We start from the raw sequence: 20,228 nt of genomic DNA on the forward strand, positions 1-20,228 counted from the left end.
AAATCTGGCTTCCTGTCGCTGGAGTCCATTATTAGGCGTCCAGCACTTTGGGATGATTGGAGACAGATCCTCCCCCTCCTTTGTATGAGGAAAAGTGCTCTCCTCTCTCCCCTCCGCCTTCTTTTCTCAAGGCTAAACATGCCCAGATCTTTGAGTCTCTGCTCCTAGGTCTTGGTCTCCAGCCCCCTAATCATCCTTACTGCCGTTTGCCAGCATCCTTCTTGACGTGCGGTGTCCAAGAAGCATGCTGGGTCAGGACCACCAGGCATGGTGGGGATGGTGGGGTTACTCCAGAAAAGTTACCCTCCTGAGCTCGAGAGAGGCAAGGGATCCATCTCTTGTTCATGGCTGCTGCCCAGAGGAACCCCCCCCGCCTCCCACAAACTCTCCACCAGTGGCCCCTACCAGCTGGTTCCAGGCTGTGGCTCAGGACCGGGCACCAGAGAGCTGTGCAGAAGGCCCCTCCACCCCCATTAGAAGACAGCGAGCTAGGTCTGAGTTGTTTGAAGGGGGGCGGTGGTTCCTGCACCCACGTCTCCTTCTCTCTGCCGGCAGGGGTCTGCCACAGCTGTGGCTTCATCTCCACCACCAGGGACATCCTTTACAGCCACCTGGTCACCAACCACATGATCTGCCAGCCAGGCTCCAAGGGAGAGGTTTATTCCCCGGGTGCGATGGTTCCTTCTTCTTCTTCTGCTGCTGCTGCTGCTGCTGCCACGAAACCATTGACGCCGGGTGAGTTGTGGGCTGGAGGGCCTCCAGCACCAGGGGTGAAACAGAACCAGCCTGGTGGGGTGGTCAGAGTGCCAGGCCAGGGAGTGGGGAGACATGGGTTCGAGAATCGCAGCAAGCATAAAACGCCGCAGGAGCAGAGTGGAGAAAATGTATTCCCCTTCATGGCCCCTGTGCGGTCCGTGCATGTCTTGCCCGCGCCATGCGCCCATGTTCAGATGAGTGATGACCTTCCAAGGCTGGTTCTCCTCATGGAGGAGAAGGTGGCCTGGAGGGCTCCGAGATGAAGTGATTAAGGAAATGACAGGAGAGCATCGTGGCCCGGCCCGGCCCCCTTCCCAGAGAGCTCCCACCTGCCTTCCCTCCTCCTTTCCTTCTCTTCCAAGCCCACTTGCGCCCAAACCCCATATCAGTCACTTGGGCAGCCGGAGCAGCAGAGGGGAGAGGATCTCTCTTCCCATCCCATCCCACCCACCTCACTTCAACTCTTTGTGCCAGGTGTCACCCTGTGAGTTGTGACCCAGGCACTGGGAGCACTGGGAAATACAGTTTTCCGAGGGCTCCCAGTGGGTGTCGGTAGTCTGGGGAAGTTTGCATTCTCCAGGTCTCCCTCCCTCCCTTCCTCCTCTGCCCAAGCAGCGAAAAGGGAGTCGCAGTTAGAGGTGGAGTGTGATGGGCAGGTGGATGTGTTTGAGGGAAGACTTGAGTTCTCAGAGGACGTGACCTTGGGGAGCAGAGGGTGTTGTTTTTCACTTTGTATTTAAGGGAAGCATCTCGGGCTTCTACGATTTACTATACTTCTCAGCTAAGCCGTACAAAATACAGCCCGGAGCTAGGAAAATGAAACCAAGTGGCCCTGGGAGCATCTCGTCCCGGCAAGGCCCAGGGGTTTCACGGCTGCCTTCTCCTCCTTTCCCTGCAGGTTTGGGCAGCCCCGTGCCAGCGCCAACGCTCAAGTGCAGCTTCTGCGGCTACGTGGCCGACTGCTTGCCCAGCCTCCAGCAACACGTGGTCCTGCACAGCGTGGCGGCAGCGGCTGCTTCGGCAGCTCTCCTGCCCAGCTCAGAGCCGAGAGCCACCCATAGCCAGCCGGAGGCCCCGGCGAAAGCGGCCAAGCCGGGAACCAAGGCGCCCCCCGCCGAGGAAAAAGCGGCAAACAGCTCCCCTCCTCAGCAGGGAAGCCCCTGCACCGCCTTGGCCGATGCGGCTCCGCTGGTGCAGGTCAAGGAGGAGCCCCCCGAGGAGGAGGAAGAGGAGGAGGAGGAGGAGGAGGAGGGGGAAGAGGAGAAAGGGCATGCCGGGCCCCTCCAGGCAAGGACCACCCTGGCTAGTTCGGAGCCAGAGCCGGAGGCCTCCTCCAGGGCCTCTTCCCCGCACAGCTTGCGCTCCGTCAAGGTGAAGTCGGAGGTCACCAGCCCCGTTCCGGGCTCCAGCCCCGCGCCCCCTGAGCCGGGCTCCAGTGCTCCCACCGGCACCCTCTTCCTGCCCCAGTATGTCTTTGGCCCCGAGGCCCTGGTGGTGCCCCAGGCCTCCGAGATCTTGGCCAAGATGTCCGAGCTGGTGCATGGCCGGCTGAAGCAGGGCCACGGAGGGGTGCCCCCGGCCCTCTTCCCGGGGGGCCCCGTGCCCAAGGGGGCCACCTGCTTTGAGTGTGAGATCACCTTCAACAACATCAACAACTACTACGTCCACAAGCGGCTCTACTGTTCCAGCCGCCGGGCGGCCGAGGAGACCTCTCCCGGGCCCCACAAGGTCAAGGCGGGACCTTGCGCCCCCTCCAAAGGGCCCCCCACACCCGGGGTGCTCCCACCGCCGCCACCGCCACCACCGCCTGGAGACGGCAAGCCTGGGGGGCCAGAGGGGGAAAGGGGCCTGTCGGCCACCCCCCCTGTCCCTGAGATCAAGCAGGAGGCGAAGGGGGACGAGGGCGGGGCGAAAGCCAGCCCCTCCCCCGAGGCGGAGGGGGCGGGGCGCCTGAGCGAGGACAGCCAGAGCCCCGGAGCCAGCTCCGTGGAGGAGCCGGACGACGACCCCAGCCGGACCGTGTGCGAAGCCTGCAGCATCCGGTTCAGCCGCCACGAGACCTACATGGTGCACAAGCGCTACTACTGCGCCTCCCGCCACGACCCCCCGCTGCGCCGGGCGGGGGCGGCCAGCAAAGTGCCCTTCCTCCCGCAGCCGATCCGCACCCGCAAGCGGCGCAAGCTGTACGAGATCCACCAGGCGGCCGGCCGGGCGCTGGAGGTCCCCCGCCCGGAGGGCCCCGCCGCGGTCCCGGCCCTCATCTCCGTGGTCAAGGCCGCCTCCTCCCCCGGCTTGAGCCCCGATGCCGAGGGCCCCATTGACCTGAGCAAGAAGCCCCGCCTCGCCCGGGGCGGGGAAGGCCCCCCGGCCTCTCCGCTGCCCCTGGCGGACTACCACGAGTGCACCGCCTGCCGGATCAGCTTCCACAGCCTGGAGAGCTACCTGGCCCACAAGAAGTACTACTGCCCGGCCACACCGCTCCAGCCCAGCACCCTGGAGCAGCTGCAGAAGATCAAGGGGGCCGTCCCGGCTCTGCTGAAGGCTCGGGGCAGCCCCGAAGGGCCGGCGGAGGAGCGCCCCGGAGAGACGCCGGCCAAGGCGGAGAAGGCGGCGCCCGCCTTGAGCCCCGTGGCCGCCCCGGCCGCCTTTCCGGGCCCGGACCCCCTCTCCCAGCGCCAGCTGGACGCCAAAGCCCTCCACCTCCCGGGGTCTAAGGCCCTCTTGGCCGTGTGTCCCTACTGCCCGCTCAACGGGGCCGTCAAGGGGGACTTGGCCGAGCACTTCCGAAACGCCCACGGCCTCTTTGTGGCCAAAACGATGGCCGGGGCGGCGTTGGTGGAGGCCCCCCGGACCCTGGCGGAGGGCAGCCTGCTCCCACCGCTGCCCGCCGCCTCCCCACCCCCGCCGCCCCCCAGGCTACGGAAGGACAGCTTCAACGGGGACCGGGGGCAGCCGCCCGCCCCTCCAGTCTCCAACGGGAGCCCGCGCCCCACCGTTTCCCCCCAGCCCCTCCTGCCCCTCTCCCCGCCCGTCCCTCTGCCCCTCTCCCCGCTGCCGGAAGGCTCCCCCAACTCCCCCCCGGGGTATACGGACAAGAGCGTGCAGACCCTGCCGGGCAAAGGGCCGCCCCCGGGCCCCGTGGCCAACGGCAACCACCGGTACTGCCGCCTGTGCAACATTCGGTTCAGCAGCCTGTCGACCTTCATCGCCCACAAGAAGTACTATTGCTCCTCGCATGCGGCCGAGCACGTCAAGTAGGGCCTCCTGCCCGGGCATGGTCAGGGCCCCCCCCCGCTGGCCGCCATGGCTCTGGGGGGGAGGCGGGTTGATCGGGAGAGGCGCTTCGGCTGCCCTGAGCGCTCTGTGCCACCTCTCCCCTTTTGGGACTGGAGGGAGCTTTGCACTAGGGTCACGTGCAAGGGGGGGGAGCAGCTGTCCCTCAGGTGCTGTTTCTGTCTGAGAGAGAGAAAGAGAGAAATGTGGGGGGGGGGGGAGAGAGAGAGAGGCAGCTAACCGTAACCCGCCTTGTAACCCGACTGGCAAGCCCGGAGCCCAGAGGCAGACGTCAGGAGCCTCACCCACTCCAGGCTCTCAGAAGAATGCAGGGATCACAGCAGCCCCTTTCTCCCTTTCTGGGGAGTGCCGGGGGGGGGGAGGCGGGGGGAAGAGATACAGGTGTCAGGAAAAGGTGCTTCCCTCCTTCCTTCCTCAAGCCTGCTTTGCCCAGAATGAGCTGCCCTGAACCTGAACCCCTGGGGGCTGGGGCGAGGGTGGGGAGCCTGTTGGAGAGGGGCTGGGGGCTTCCCCAGTAAGAAATGGGACAGCTGCCCCATGGAAGTGCTTCCCCCCCCCCCCGAGCCTGCTCTTCCAGGCCACCTCACTTGTCAAGCATACAGGCGGGCCCTTTTTGAGAGGGTTAAAATCCCCCCTTCTGTTCCCCCCTCTTCCATTTCCCCCCAGATCTTGTGACTTTCCACCAGCCCAACGTCCATATTGGGTGGGCTTCGGCTTGAGTCATGGCTCAACACCCCCCCCACCTCCCCGCACTCACACAACTCTATTTGGTGGTTGCTGCCATTTCCCTTCTCTTTTTCCAGATATGGACTCCTTGTTTTCAAAAACACCTGCCCCTGAGCATGCACCGAGTGCCCGCAAAGAGAACACTGCCGTACCCTGGGGTGAGAGAGCATGAATTCTCAAGTCAGAGTGGGCCACGTCCCAGGGAAACGTTGGGTCTCAGCACTTCCTCTCTCTCTCTCTCTCTCACACACACACACACACACACACACACACGCACGCACGCACGCATGTAGTGGAGGGCGTCTGTCTACACAGAGCAGCCCAAGGCTGTTGAAGGGGTCAACCCCACAGGATTCCTTATTGTGTGGTGGATTCACCCGCTCACCTTTATCTTCTCAAGGACGCCTCTTGTGGCCAGGTTTATGTTTCACCCAAACTTAAATTATGTTCCGAAATAAGGCTGCTTTTTAAGAAAGAGAAAAGTGGCATGAAATTGAAATCTTGACTGCACAGCATCACCCACCAGAAAGAAGAGGGGAGACCCATCTGGGAAGCAGGCCCGCCGATGCTGCCCTTTCCGGCCGCCCCTCTGCCCCATCATCCCACTGTGTTTTCAGAGAATTGACTTTAAAATCTCCCAATAATCTCAGGCTGGCTGGAGGAGGAGGAGGAGGAGGAGGAAGGGCTGCTGTGAAAGAGAACCAATGACAGCCAGGCCGGTGCTTGGAGGGAGCCCCGTCTCCTCCTTCCCTGGCTTTGCCCTTTGCCAGTGTGGGGGGAGGGGGCTTAGATGGAGCCTGGTGGCCACCCGGCGCCTTCTAGTTGTTGAGCATCCCTCTTTCTTTCTTTCTTTCTTTCTTTCTTTCTTTCTCTCTCTCTGAAGGATAAATCTCCCAAGTTTTTCTGAGGGAGGGGGTTTGGCGTCATGTCCCCGATGGAGTTGTGAGGGGGACCAAGAGGCAGAAGCAGGGGCAGCTGGGGGGGGCAGCGGAAATCTCTCTGGGACCCATAGGGGTCCTCACAGCGAGGGGCAGGTCAGCCAGCGGGTGGGGTTTTGTGAGGTGTGGGGTGGTTTGCCCAGCCGCCAGGCGCAAAGCCTAGTGACCTGCTCCCGTGTCAGAACTCCTTCCCTGTCTCAAGGGTCTTCTGGAGGAGGTCTCCGTTGGCACTTGCTCATCGCCATCTAAAGATGGCAGTCCTCCTGGGCACCCCTTGGCATGAGGGAGGGAGAAGGGGGGACACCCCACCCTGGAAAAGGGAGCAGCCGGTAACTTGCCGGACCCTTCCTGCAGCACTCGTCGGACAGGAGCGGGTGGGCACCATCTGCCCTCGGGGGATGCGCGCTGCTCCCTGTCTGCATCCCAAATTGTCGTCCGGTGGGTTTATGTAGAATCAATGTGGACTGGAACTTAAATGCAAACAAGACAGCACTGAAGAGGAGGGGGGGAAACCCTCTCTCCTTGAGAATTGAGTGTATAAGTGTGTACATAAAATAAATGTCTACCAAGCAGTTGCCTCTGAGTTGTGTTTGCACAAATGGAGCACATGGGTAGCTGCAGAACGACAGCGGTCCTCGCCCGCTGGAATGCGTGTTCCGGGTGTAGATTGGAGGATTTGAACTCTGGAAAGGAGACTGTTTTGTCTTGGTTGGTTGGTTTTTATTTTTCCTGAGTGGCTTGGCCTCTTGAACATCTTTGTGGCCGACAGACACAGTCGTGTGCTCATCCTCTGGGGAACCGCTGAACCAATCGGATGTAGCATGATGTGCAGGTGAGCCAACTTTTCATTTCCTTTTTGGTCTGTTGGTTTGTTTTTAAGAATTTACCAAAATTTGCAAATCACGTATTCAGGTTTGGAAAAGACTTGTAAGCTTTGGAAGGCAGAAGGCGGGCGTGCGGACAGATTGGTCCGTCTCGGCTCAGGGCTTTTGCTTGGTAAGTCTTTAAAAGCCTGGGATTTGAATCCCAGTGTGTTCAGCCAAATGCTTGATGAAGCAGCTTTTCATCTCCCCTGCTTTAAGAGGCAGGCAAAACAGGCAAGGCAACCACTTTCTGTAGAGAATCCAGCCAGTGCAGATGCACTAAATTTTTGTTTCCGTTTGCTTTTGAGGAGCTCACTAAAATTGGCAGGGGATGTATTTGGGGTGAAAATAACTAGAGGTTTTCAAACCTTTGAATGAGAAACTACCCAGATCTCTCCCTCCTTGATATAAAAGTATCAGACAACCGGGGGGACAAGGGAGGGAAGGATAGAGATGTTTTGTGAGTGTGGTTGTGGGTGTATTTCGCTGCTTAGCAATTCCTGTAAAGGGGAGATGGAGAGGTCTGGAATTAAAGAGGAGAGGCTTTGTGGGAGGGCCTGGAGCGTTGTGGCTTTGCTCCCCCAGCAAAAGAGCAACAAAGGAAAAATCCCCCACCCACCTGGATGTGCTAAGATCCAGCCACCCAAAGTAAGGAGCCGGACCAAGGGACCAGATTCCAGCACGTGCTTCTAATACCATTCTAACATTTTAGAGGCTGGGAAGGGTTTTTATTTTGCTGATGGGGGGGGGGGAGGCGTCTTTCCCATGGGGAACAGGATGTTTCCTTCTGCCCGTCTGCGCCTGGATTTGTTCTGTGCAGAAGGTGGAAGCAAAACCTCACAGGCCCACAAAGAATACTCGGTAAAGTCTTCCTCCCCCTCCCCTTCCCTGGGGGGGGGGATACCGGCTGTCTACTCTGCAGCAGGACCTCTCCGTGAGGAAGCCTTTGGGGTTTCAGAGGGCAGCAAAATCACTGGCTGCGGTTGCAGGGAAGGCAAAGGCTGATGCCAGGCCATCCCCACCTCCTTGCCTGGGAGGGGGAGGTGAGGGGGGGCTCACTTCCCGGTGGGTGGCAGCATCACCTGCATTTCGCGAGCCTGGCCACAGGATGCCGCCAAAGCACCGCTCCCAGGGATACCTGTTTCGGAGGACCAGCTTCACGAAGACCTCGTCCAAGGTGAGGGACTGATTCTGACCCAAGGCTGGTCTGTTAGGGTGAGTGGGGAAGGATGCTCCCCAGTAATCGGTTGTCAAGGGGGGCCTTTCCTGGAGGGGGAGCCTGCCCAGAAGAATGTTAGCAGAATGGGTGCATTCTGCGCCACTGGCCAGAATCCTGTTGGGGGGTGCACAAGAGTAATCGCTCAAGGAGTCTTGCGCTTCATGGGGGGCGTCATCTTTGCATGTGCACTGGTTGCAACTGGTTGTGTAATGGACACTCTAATGTCTTATTCAGTGTGTGACTCTTGGGGTAACAACTGACAGTAGTACTTTATTGTTGTCCCAGGGTGATGAATCGCATTTTTAAAATAACATTGCAAGCTCCTTGGGAGTGGAATATCTGCTTTAGACCAACCAGGAGATGAGAGCCTGGGAGTAGATGGGAGTTTGAGATTTGGACTGGTTTGCCACAAATCTAGCCTTGATTTGGAAGAGTCCCAAGACTTTTAAGAGGGTTTGCTTGGGTCAAGGGAGGTTGTGCGGAAGGCAGGGGAGAGGAGAGACAGGGTGGCGGGGGAAAGGGATGAATGGAGCCCTTGAATTCTGCCAATTCAGGAGGCTCAGCACTTTGCACCGTGTCAAACAGGGCGAACTTTTTATTGGAACCTTTTAGAAAGTGCAGAGGTTTCGGTCTCTGGGTGCGGAGCCAGAGGTCGGGGGTGTTGATTCCTCCATGGGGACTCCTTGACAGGGGCTTGTTTCCATCATCCCTAAGGGCCCTTCTGGCTCTGCAGTTCTGTGAGGATGATGATGATTTCTGCTGCCTTTTGGAAGCCCACCCCAAAAGTAACTCTTACACTCCACCCATGTCGGCAGCAAAGCCAAGGGGATATTTTAATATCTGGTCATTTAATAGCAGCTTATTGAAACCTGGTTTCTATAATTATGCCGCCAGAAGTGGCAGCTGTTAAAAAAAACACCCTGCACCAAGTGATGATGGGGGGAGGGGGGGAGGAGAATGCCTCTCCATTTTCTGCCAGCTGCAAATTCCAGCCTTTATTGATTTGCACTTGACATTTTTGGCAGGGCGGCTCCCACACACTGGGTGGGAAAATCAGCCAGTGTGATATGAGGAAGTCAATCTTTGTCTCTCACACCCACCCACACATGCGCACACGGAGAACCCAACAAACCAAACTGCTGTGATTTTCCCTTCCTGTGTCACAGTGAAGTATCAGACCCAAAACTGGGAGTGGAATCCTCCAGCCGTCGTTTCTAAATCATGCTTGGGGAAGGGAGCAAGGGCCAAGTCCGTGGCTCCTGTTTTCGGCCTCTGGCCTTCGCAGATCCTGTAGTCTCCTCACCCTAGAATAAGAAGGATCTAAAAGGGAAGCTTTACAGGCAGAAGTGAGTGGCAAATTTTCTTAGCTGGGTGGCCCATCTTTCTGGCAATGGTCAGGTTTTAAAAATAGCTGCCACTGAGGTTGCTTATCTTTCCCAAATCCATGCCGTGGCAGGCCCAACGACAGCGCGCCAGCTGCTGAACGACCGGGGAGAGAAGCCAGCATCTTGGCAGGCCAGGAGAGGGTGTGGGGAGCCAGGGCTGCCTCCGAGATTCCTGTACTTTCCTGGGAAGCAGAGGAAGACGGAGGGAGGCAGAAAGGGACTCCAGGATTCTACACAGTGGGTGGCACAACAGAGAAATGAGTTATTAGAAAGTTGTTTGTGGAACATCTGAAAGCAACTGGAGGTTGAGGAAATTGCTTTTTTGCACTACAATTCTCTGAATTCCCCTCCCCCCCCAGCTGGCACGACTGGGGGGGATTTTGGTCATAGTATCCCAAGGTATAACTCCCTTTCCCAAGTTCTGCTTCTGTTCTCCCCCCCCCCCCCCAATATACAGGTAGCTCTGGTTGCAAAATACATGACTCATCCATTGGCTTCAAAAGGAGGAAAACAGACCAACTTCTCTGGCCTGTCACCCTGGCTAGTCTGACCCCTCACGGCTCAGGATTCAGGCTGCCTCTTGGCCAGCCTTGCCTGGCACAGTGCCAAGAGACTGGCTCCCTCCTGTTTTTGTTTGTTTGTTTGTTTACAGCCTTCATTTGAACAACCACCTCTTCTCCGCAGACATGTTGCTGCCTGCGGTAGAAAGTAGCGGGAAGAGGAAAGGACTAGGGGATCCCCAGGAAGCTTGGTGAGTGGATTCAGCGGGAATAAAACCCAAATGGGGATCCTGTGGCCCCAGAACCTGGCAGATGCCCCTTTACGGAAACCACAGCTCTCTCAGGGGGGTGATCAGGTCAAGGCCAAACCAGTGGCTGAGACAAAAACTCACATATTCTAGCAGGCACCGGCCACAGCCCCTCTGTCCATGGTCCTGAAAGCTCTTCCCTGTATAGCCGGATATGAGTTCCTCCTTCCTGGAAATGGCATTTCTTGAGCTCAGCCTCTCCTGGAGTCTAGGAGAGGCAGTCGCCAAGGGATGCACCCGTAAACCAGAAAATCCTTTCCCAGACTCTCATATCTGTGAAAAGCTTGGGGGACATTCCCGGGACAGGCCAGCCTCCCTCTGCCGTAACCTCCCTCTTCTGCAAGATGGGACTGAAGAAGGGAGGAGGGAATCCTGGGGTTGTGTGGGTTACTTCAATTCCTTGCAAATCAGAGTTAATTATTATTAATTGGCCCTGCTAGAAATTTAAAGTGTTTTGATGCCAGCCATTGCTCTGGTGCCCTGGGCTCTCCTCCCGGCAGCTGGCTCCCCTTCTTTCTCTTCCAGCACGCTGACTGGCACAGAGACTCTGGGGGGGGGAGTGGGGGACGATGGGCAAGTGGTTGGCAGAGTTAGAAAAGCACGCCACCCACCGGCAGCTCTGGAGAGTGCCGTCAAGAGCTGGCCAACATAGGGTGACCCTCCCACTGTTTTCTAGGTATCCTGAGAAATGCTTTTTGGTTAGACTCTCTTTCTGGTGGCCTTCGGGAATCACTCTGCAACGTGTCGAAGGGCACACAAGGGACACGGTACGTGAGCCCATCAGTCACCCACGGTCTCAGGAGTCTCGCCGGACTCCTGTGGGGGCACAGTGGAGATTTCAGCTCCCAGCTCCTCCCTTCACAGCCAGGCACTCCAACCCGCCGAGCTGCACAAGCAGAAACCAGCTCTGGAGGTACCCTGCAGCTGGCCCCCAAACGTGGCTGACTCCCACAGCCTGGATGGTGCACGTCTGCCAGTCTTGGTCTGGCTCTTCCCAGCCATCTTGCCCTCGGCTTTTCCTCCTTGCGCGTCTAGGTCATGAGCCAGGAAACGCCGTATCTTTACTAAAAATAAAATGACATGAAATAGAAGGCCTTGTTCTTACAAAGGTGAAATTCAGGCTTATTTCATGTTGTGCCTGTAGAAAAGCAACATCCAAAAAGACCCTGCACTGAATAATCCACCCTGCTTAGATTAGCTGGAGGGAGACGGGTGTAGAGGTACATGCAGTGACTGACATTTAAAGACCAACACAAAGAATTTGCTTTTGAGATCCACTGCGTGCCTTTGGAAAAATGCTGAAGTGCCCTTTGGACAAACGGGAAAGCTTGAGCACCCAGGGAGGAGAGAGGGCGGCTGGCTGACGGTTTGCTCGGCTGGAGCCTGAGAGAGAAAGAGAGAGAGAGAAAGAGAGAGAGAGAGAGCTGTTCCAGAACAGTTGAACAATTCTAATATTGCAAAAGAGGTAAGGGAGGGATGTTGGCTCCTTAAAAAATACTCACATTCTGTTTGACATAAGCTGCTGTAAATAGTCACCCATTTCCTCCAAGAGAGAGAGCCCAAGGAAGCATCAACCAAAGAGAACTCGTTAGTCTTTGAGAAACAAAAGAACAGATGAATGTGGCCACCCAGCTTCTCCCAGTTGTGGGTACGATGCATAGTGGTCTTGTCCAGTAGCTATCCTGATGGCCTTCACCTCCCTGAATTTATCCCATCTCATCCTAAAGCCACCAAAGCTGTAAGCCGTCAGTGCATCTTGTGGCAGTGAGTTCCACAGTTTAACTCCCTCTGTGTTGGGTCATGGAGTCCTCCCTTTTGTCTATTCTGGATGTCCAATGGCCCAGCGTCAGTGAGCAAACGGGCTGGGTCCCAGGAGGATGAGAAGGGGAGCAAGCTTCTCCCTCTTTACTTTCTCCCTGTAACATGTCATTTTCACACCAGCGGCTCCATCAGTAAATGACTTATTAACACAACCAATTTCTGAATGCCACAGCTTTCTGCAAAACGAGGCTGGCAAGCATCAAAGGAGTTCTCAGCCAGCAAAACAAAATTAACAAAGTTAATTAATTTTCTTTATTGCTCTCTTTTGCAATAAGGCTCACTTCTACATAAATATCATCTGAGGGATTTGTTAAACTGGTTTGCAGTCATTTGAGGTGGGGGTGGGTTGCTAAACCATTTAAAGTTGGGGGGGAGATATTTTACATTATAACCTTCCACCAGTTTTTCCACCTCCTAAAGTCACTCAGACATTGTCGAATTCCCAACTAAATGGGCAAAGTTTGGGGAAATTTTTGGAACAGCAAATCCCAAAATTCCCCGGTGGCTCTGCTAGCGAAAGGATTGTGGGCTTGGAAGATGCATAACCTGAAAATAATCCTGAAATCTTTTCTGGAAAACACAGAGGGGCACAAATTGCTGAAAACACTTGAATGACTTTTGCAATTACAGTATTGCTTTTTCTTTTTCAAGGCTTTCCATCCTCAAAGAAGCTATGATTTCCTCCTGGCAGAGGAGTTTCTCTCTCTCTCTCTCTCTCTCTCTCTCTCTGTGTGTGTGTGTGTGTGTGTGTGTGTGTGTGTCTATCTGTCTGTCTTGAGTCAAATCAGCAAGGCTCTGTCTCTCCACCCACTGGCTCAGCTGCTCTTTCCCCCCTCATCCCTCTGTGACTTCTGTGGTGTAGCCTACAAACCCAGATTCTCAACACCCAGGGAGGCCTTTTGTGTCCCAACCTGGAGGACTTCTCCTTATCAGAAACAATGTTTCTGCCCCCCCTTCTCGCCCTCCCACTCCATCTCCTCTCTTTGCATCTTGCTTGTTCCTTTTCTCCTCTCCACTTTGCTTTTGAGATGAAAAGCCGTGACAGGATTTCTTCCAAGAAGATTCAAATTTCTCCTCTTAAACCAAGAGCCGGTGGCAATGCTTTTATCACAGCAAAACCAAACAAAATCTCATCGGAAGGTCTGGGTACGCAAGAGCCCCTGGCAGCTCATTGAAAGCAAAGCTTCCAAGGAGGGAATCTGCCTTCTGAGGGTGGAGCCCTGCGCGCGCACACAGAAAGAGGTGTGCACACAGGCACACTGTCCACTTTGGGACAACTCTCACAAGCTGCAGATGAAACCAGAGGGCTTTCAACACATTTTGTGGCACGTGCACTGGGTTTCATATCATCTCCCCCTCCACAGTTTTAAAAGGGAGATGAAGTTTCAAGGTGCAGAAGAAAGGGTTGCATCTGTTCTGCTCCGTCCACTGCAACTGGGCTTTAGCGGCAGCGGCTCAACCACAGCAGCCCCTAAACTGTTCCTGCAGGAGGCCAGGCCAGCATCAGCTCCCCAAAGGTGGCGGCCGGCAGGCAGGCAGGCAGGCAGGCAGGCAGGCAGGCAGGCAGGCAGGCAGGCAGGGTCTCCCTTCTGCCCCGAGGCTTCACAGGCGCTCACTCTGCTCCTCACGAAATGCCCCCTGACAGCAAATGCTCTGTCTCTCTGTGTGTGTGTGTCCAGGGGTGGCTGGCAGCTGCTGCTTGCCCCGTGCTCTGACCTTCAGCCAGTCAGTGAACCATCCCCTCTGTAGACAGCCCCCTTCTTTCCCAAGAGGGCTGCGGTGGTGGAGCCTCACTCCCCCAGTGGCCTTTGCCAAGCCAGCCTTCTCAATGCGTTGGGGCACACCGGATGTTTCATCGTTTTCCAGCAGTAAAAAAAATTATAGTGCCATTTCTGAGGGGTGCATGTCTACCGATCTGAGGCATTGGCAACAAATTGCTGTAGTGTCTGAATACTATCTACTATCAGATCTGTCTGTCTGTCTGTCTGTCTGTCATCTCCCCTCTCTTGCCTCCCCTGTACTTGCAAGATGAAAAACTAGGACTTATAAAATAGACAAAAAAGTTTATCAGCTAGGTAAGGCTGGCTGGGGTCACAAAAAGTCTTACCGACTAAACAACAACAACAACAAAGGCTGGCTGGTTGTCTCTGTGTAATGACGGCCCTCTTTCATCAGCATAAAACAGCCTTTCTGCACACAAGCCCATTTGAACGGCAAGCTACTCCTGCCCCCTCACGTGTTCCTTCGCCTTCCACTGGATGCATCATCTTCCCACCGGGCCTGCCTCTCTCCCTCTCACCAGCCACAGCTAATTGCTGCTTTCCTCCGCCAGCCACTCTGCTTAATTGGGGTCATGATCCCAGGGTGACAACAGCTACTTCTCCCTTGCATGTTTCCCTTTGCAAATGAAAAGCCCAAATGCTCCCATGATTTAGAGCTTTGTGCTGGCATGACCAGCCCCTGGAAGAGAATGCATGATTGTGGATCCTCTAGGCAAGTCCGGCGATGTCAGGATCAGAGCTGAGCATGAGAGAAGAAGGGAGAGCTTTCAGCCATCGGTTTATTGCTAAGAAGAACGTCAACAAGGGATGTTCGGCTCAAATCAGGAAGTGGAAGGCGGCCCCCATGGAGACGAGGCACATTCCCATCTCCTGTCGCTTGCTGCAAAACAGGCGCCCTGAACACCTCTTGCACCTTACTCTTCCATTCCTTGTTTACACCCATCAAGGCACCATTTGGTGGAGCTTTAAAGTGTGGAAGCATCTCTGCCCTGGATCACAACTTACCAGAATCATGGAAGCCAGCATGTGGGGGACGGATTCTGCTTGATGCAGAACCCAAAGGAGTGGGGCTGATTTTCCCACCTGAGTGAAGTTTATTTTTCTTTCTTGACGGATGACACACCCCCCCCCCACCAAGAGCAGGTGCTGTTTTACAAAACCTGGAATCACTTCCGCAAATACAGTCTGGCATTAGAAGGGTCTTTCTCAAGTCCTTTGGTCGAGCTTCATGGTGAAAATGCCATGTTTTGAATCCCCCCCGGTGGAAAAGATTCTTTCTGAGAGTCTTCCCTTCTCCTGTCAGCAGACATTCAGAGCATGGCCTGCTTATGAAAAGGTGGCCCCAGACAAGATGGGAAGCAGGGTGGCTCTCCGGTGATGGCCGACAAAGGTCTGCAATTCCCTTCTTTCCATAATCTGGGGGGCAGCTTGCATTGATGTTCCCAGAATAGCTTTTCTCGGCAAAGGTTCTGTTTGCCACCATTTCGAGGCTGGCAAAATGTTTCAAATAATCATCATATATTTTTAAAAGCCCTTGCCTTCTGACTTTTGAAATGCCAGCAGAGGTTCAGCTGACTGGATGCCCTTTGCCGATGCTTCCTGATTTAGCATCTTTCTTGCAGTTACACTGGTATTTTTCCTCTCTGCCTGCCCTCTTCGAACTCCCTCTCCTGATCACATAGAACTTTTGGCCTGGCCTTTAAATAACACAGTGCAACTGCACCAGCATTATACAGAGTGAAATTCAACAGTGTGAAATTCCTTTAATTTGGAATGATACATACATTTTACTGGTGATGCTGATTATTGTCGTTTATAAGATGTCACAACAAGACACAACATTTTCAGTCATCAGCTACTCAATGCTCCCACGGCTTGATATAAATGAATCCATTTGATCAATCACTCACTCATTTCTGTTCTTTGAAGCCACCTAGGCACCACCCATGCAGATGGGACGCGCCTGGGCACAGGCTGGAAATTGGGGTCAAAGGCTCAAGTCCTTTGAATGAACTGGGTTGAAAGCGAGGCAAAGAAACCTCCCAGAAACCAAGACACATAAAGGGTTAAACTCCCATGGGGCAAACATAAATTACTACATTAAAAACAGTGCAGCAAGAGTCTTCCGTCCAGCCTCCTTCCTGGAAGCAGCCAGCCAAATCGGCTGATAAATCCATCCATAAGCGAGGCAAGATTAGAAGTGGGAATATGGCTCCGAAATGTGTCAAGCAAACAGATGCTCCAGCTTAAGGGATGGCAATTCCTGCCCCTCCAAAGCAAATTTGCAGGCTTAGCAAACCTTGGAGCTAAACCTAGTGGCTCTTACAACTTGTGCAAAAATTTGCAAGAAACTAAGATGAGGGGAGAGAAAAGGGGAAAACAACCCAGGAAACCATGGAAAATAGATCAAAGCCGGCCTTTCTTTTCATAATGTCCCCAGCGTGCCTTCTTTCTGCCTCCTGCAGCTTGGCCATTTCCCCCGTTCTTGGGAAAGAGCCGAAAGCAGGCGCAGAAGAATGGGCTGCCTCTTGTGAAGGAAGCGGGGGAGAGTCCTCTTTCTTCATCAGGAGCAGGGGCTGAAGTGCGCTGGTGCTCTTCTCCCTCTCTGGGGCTTCTCCTTTGATGTCTTCCTGCCAGCAGCCTCCCTGCCGGGCTCACCTGTTCTTCAGTCCAGAGACGGGCTCTCCACACTCTGCCTTTTCGGGGCTTCTCTGCCCTTCCCCCCCCCCCCCAGAGCCGAAAAAGTCATTACAGGAAGCGAAAAATGAGCAAAAATCTCTGTTCAGTGACCGAAATGTTGTGCCAGAAGAGGCAACACAAGTATTTCATGTTCTGGAGAAGAGGAGGAGGAGGAGAAGGAGGTAGCAGGGGACCTCGGGGGAGGGAGATGGGGGGCATTCAGAGCATGCTAAAGCACAGCCCCTTGTCTTGCTTGCTTTTGCCCAAGGCCGGCAACTGCCCTGGGGACGCAGCCGGGGGCTTCCGCTCCTCCCCTCCTGGCAGGGGCCGTTTCTCCTCCTTGGCGGTGATGGTGACACTGCTCTTGCGGCTGCAGCTTTGGTAGTGGGCAGCATCAGACCCCTTCCTCGAGGCAGCGTAGACGCTCAGCTGCCCTCGCCGCTTCTCCTTCCGACATTTGCAAAGGTTCTTGAAGGCGAGGCGGAACTTCCGCGACATGAGGTTGTAGATGATGGGGTTGATGGCGCTGTTGGTGTAAATGCAGACCCTGCAGAAGAGCAGGAACCAGCGGTCCAGGTATGGGCGCTCCACGAAGGAGTTCACCAAGACCAGGGTCCGGTAGGGCATCCAGAGCAGGGCGAAGAGGATCACCACCACGGCCAGCATCTTGGTGACCTGGAGAGGAGACAGAGAGAGACGAGAGGGGGCTTTCCAAGGGGCCGAGGCAAGGCGAGAGGCAGGAAGTCCATGGTCTAGACCAGGCAGGCTTCCCTCGCAGGCTTGGAATCTGGGGCCGCCGACAACCCAGGCATCTGCTGTTGTTGGTGTTGTGGCTTCGGATCCCCCCCCCCTGCTCTCCCATGTAAAAACCCAGGAGGAGTCTTGATGGTGGAAGGGATGGTAGCTTCTCTGTGAGATGTTTGGGGGAGAGGGGAGAAGGGTGTGGGCCTGCTGGCTGAGCGGTTCTGGAAGCAGGAGTCCCAGAAAGCAACTTCTGGTGGTCTGTCAGATCACCAAGCCCCACGTTTCTGCTTACTGCTGTCCGTGGCCCACCCACACTCTGGATGATAACTTTCCTTGCCGTGCTGCTTTCTTCTCCAGGAATCTTTCTGGAAAAGTAGGGGAGTGTGTAATGCTCATGAAAGCTCTGGGGAGCCTTTCTTGGCAGATGGCCCCAGGGATAATTCATTTTCCGCACAAAGCCAGTTTATGAGAATGCGGAAGGAGGCAAACGTTGGCAAAGGAAAAGGGCAAGTGACACATCCCAGTGATGTTTCCATTTTTAAATGGCTTTGTTTGGCGTGACTTGGGAGACGCACATCATTATTCAGAATAATGTGCATTTCTCCTCCCACTCACTGGTTTCCGGAGAACATCTGCCCAAAATTTTGGCCTTCCTGCCAGCTTGGCACTTGGGGGTCTCAGCACACAGACACACACACACACACACAGAGAGAGAGAGAGAGAGAGAGAGAGAGAGGCGTCCTTCTGTATTTGACCCACCTGCTTCCGGGAAGAGACGGAGACCCTGGTTCCGGAGCTGCTGGCCCTGGCCGGGTCTGCCCTGGTGCTGTTCTTCCTCCTGCCAGTTGGCTCTTGGCAGCGTTCAGGAACGGTGGTGGGCTGGCACAGGACTGACCCCCGGAAGAGGACTCTGCCAATAAGGCCATACAGCACCGTTGTCAGGAACAGAGGCGTGATGAAGAAGAGGGTGAAATCCAGGAGGTAGATGGGCAGGTAAAGGTTTCGAGAGACCTTGTAGCCGCACTCCAGCTGCCGGCTTTTGCTGACCACAGTGTCTACCAGGAAGAACCACATCAGGCAGTACACGGAGGTGAGGATCCAGATGAAGGCAATGATGCGCTTGGCCCGTGACATGGTGCACATCCTCTGAGCTTTCATGGGGTGACAGAGGGCAATGTACCTGGAGAGGAAGGAAAGAGGCCAGCTTTAGCTGGGTGCGGATCCTTGCAGAGTGCTGCGACCTGGCCCAGTTTTACAACTCTTTTGAGTTAAAATAACCACCCTGGGGAAACGGGACGAAGGCTAAAGTGGGAGGGAAGGCTTATGGCCATGGCATTAGAAAATCCCCTTAGAGGGAGTGCAGATGGGAAGAGATCTTTAAAGTTCCTAGAGCTGGTTTTCATGTCTCCAGATCTTCTATCCTGCCTCAGGATGGCCTGGGTGGCCATCTGGAGAACTCCGGAGGTCCAGATTGGGCCACATGAAGCCCCAGCGCCGAAGGGTCTCCATCTTCATAATAAGGGTCAGGGTGGGGTTGTGTGAATTCAGGTTTCCAGCCCCGTGCCCACCATGCCTATTAGGCGAACAGAGCTGCTTTTTGGGGGGGGGGGGCTTTCCCTACCTTTCCACGGTGAAGGCGGTGATGCAGCAGGATGATGCGTTGATGCCCAGGTACTGGAAGTAAGTGATGCCGAGGCACCCGGCAAAACCGTAGATCCACGTCCCTGCCAAGCTATCGGAGATGTTGGGCAGACCGGCAGCCACCAGCACCATCAGGTCGGCCACTGCCAGGCTGACCAAGTAGCAGTTGGTGGGCGTCCTCATGTCACGGGCCGTCAGGACAACCAGCACCACCATGATGTTGCCAACGATGCCAACCGCACAGATGCCCAACACCAGGAAGATGGAGGTGGCCTTGTATTCCAGAAGGGCAGACGTGCCAGCCTCGCTGCCTACCAGTGAGACGTTGGTGGGCTTGTCCAGCCGGCCGCCACTGCTACTGTTGTTCTCCATTTCTAGTTGCAGAGCAGGGACCGCGTGCCCAGGTCCTGGAGAGGGGAGAGGGGAGGGATCTCCCTTTTCACGACACAAGGGTTCTTCTCTCCCCTTCAAGACGATCAGCTTTTTCCGCCACCAAACAGGGGCGCCCTGAACGGACGGAAAGAGATCAGAACTCTCTTGCTTTTCGTGGTTGAGCCTCAACTCCGGCCATCTCTGAGGACAGCTGAAGTAAGCAGCTCCAGTGTTCTCACTTATTTAAAGCATTTACTTAAAGCAGCTCCTTACCTTTCTCCCCCCCCTTTTTAAAAAAAACCCTCTTTAGTCTGATCACTAATTAACACAAGCATGGTAAAAGCCAAATTATTGATAGCAGAAGACACACAAAGTAACCCAGAGAGTAGCTGCTAGAACATTTTGCAGCTTAAAAGAAAGAAAATACACAATTGAATATAGCAAGTAAACACACACACACACACACAGACAGAGGCTTTTCCCGACGGTCACCCCACCATCCAAAGAGGCCCCCTATTTCTTTCCCTTTTTCCCTCCGCTCCTCTTTCCAAAATCCATCACTTCTTCTTCTTTTTTAAAGCCTGAGACTAACTAACTTTTTCCAGCAGCACTTACCTTTCCTTGTTCTGCCCTGCATCATCCTCAGATGTAGGTAAGGTTCGGCTTTGAAAGCAACACCCCCAGAGCAGAGAGAATTATATCAGTGTGCAGAATTATTCCTCCACCCTCTCTCTCTCCTCTCTCTCTCTCTCTGTCTATCTGTCTCTCTCTCACACACAGACACAGACACACACACACATATACACAGGCTTCCCCGGGTTGCTCCTCCGCCTCGCTTAAGCACCCAGGCTGCCTCGCCTCCTGCTTCTGAGAGCCTCCTGCCTCCCGGAGCCCTGCATTCAGCTGGTGCCGTGGGTTTGGCTCACCGATATAAGGCAGGGCCTCGGCAGCCGAGGCTGCTCCGCTCTGGCAGGCTAACCTATGAGAGGAGAGAGACCCGTGTCTTCTTCGCTGCCTTCTGAGGAAAGCGGGGGGTGGGGGTGGGTGGGGGCAGAGGAAGAAATTATAATCAGGAGTGTTTAGGGTGAGAGGACGCTCCCTCAGGGGGGGTGGGCAGCAAAATCAAGGCAATGCCTGCGTGCTGCCTCTGGTTTTTAACACGCGCGCTGTTGGCCAAGCAGGGGACATTTTGACAGCCATG

At 55.1% G+C, this 20,228-nt stretch overlaps 2 protein-coding genes across 4 annotated transcripts in view; one reads left to right on the forward strand and one right to left on the reverse strand.

Moving 5' to 3' along the window:
* The window catches only part of ZFPM1 (zinc finger protein, FOG family member 1), a 73,289-nt gene extending 67,003 nt beyond the window's left edge, over nt 1-6,286 (forward strand). For all 3 annotated transcript variants that reach the window (XM_072980813.2, XM_072980815.2, XM_072980814.2), the window contains exons 9-10: nt 556-735; nt 1,655-6,286. In XM_072980813.2, coding sequence (XP_072836914.2) covers nt 556-735; nt 1,655-4,014 — 2,540 coding nt within the window. In that variant the 3' untranslated portion in view covers nt 4,015-6,286. The remainder of the gene's footprint in view (nt 1-555; nt 736-1,654) is intronic.
* A 9,048-nt stretch (nt 6,287-15,334) lies between these two features.
* On the reverse strand, nt 15,335-19,976 carry LOC110076294 (thyrotropin-releasing hormone receptor). Its single transcript, XM_020788325.3, has 4 exons — nt 19,643-19,976; nt 18,636-19,162; nt 17,774-18,194; nt 15,335-16,945 (listed from the first exon to the last, which is right to left on the reverse strand). The coding sequence occupies exons 2-4, from the start codon at nt 19,025-19,027 to the stop codon at nt 16,490-16,492; spliced, it is 1,269 nt and encodes a 422-aa protein (XP_020643984.3). The 5' UTR covers nt 19,028-19,162; nt 19,643-19,976; the 3' UTR covers nt 15,335-16,489.
* Between the last annotated feature and the right edge of the window lie 252 nt (nt 19,977-20,228).

This window comes from Pogona vitticeps, chromosome 10 (assembly GCF_051106095.1).
Source record: "Pogona vitticeps strain Pit_001003342236 chromosome 10, PviZW2.1, whole genome shotgun sequence".
NCBI classification, from domain to species: domain Eukaryota; kingdom Metazoa; phylum Chordata; class Lepidosauria; order Squamata; family Agamidae; genus Pogona; species Pogona vitticeps.

What these genes read in the sequence shown, in the direction of transcription:
- LOC110076294 (XM_020788325.3), bottom strand. Translation starts at nt 19,027, where the DNA reads ATGGAGAACAACAGTAGCAGTGGCGGCCGGCTGGACAAGCCCACCAAC. An exon ending in ACCGCCTTCACCGTGGAAAG is followed by an intron (nt 18,195 to 18,635) that starts GTAGGGAAAGCC and finishes CTTCCTCTCCAG; the next exon opens with GTACATTGCCCTCTGTCACC. An exon ending in CCGTCTCTTCCCGGAAGCAG is followed by an intron (nt 16,946 to 17,773) that starts GTGGGTCAAATA and finishes TCTCCTCTCCAG; the next exon opens with GTCACCAAGATGCTGGCCGT.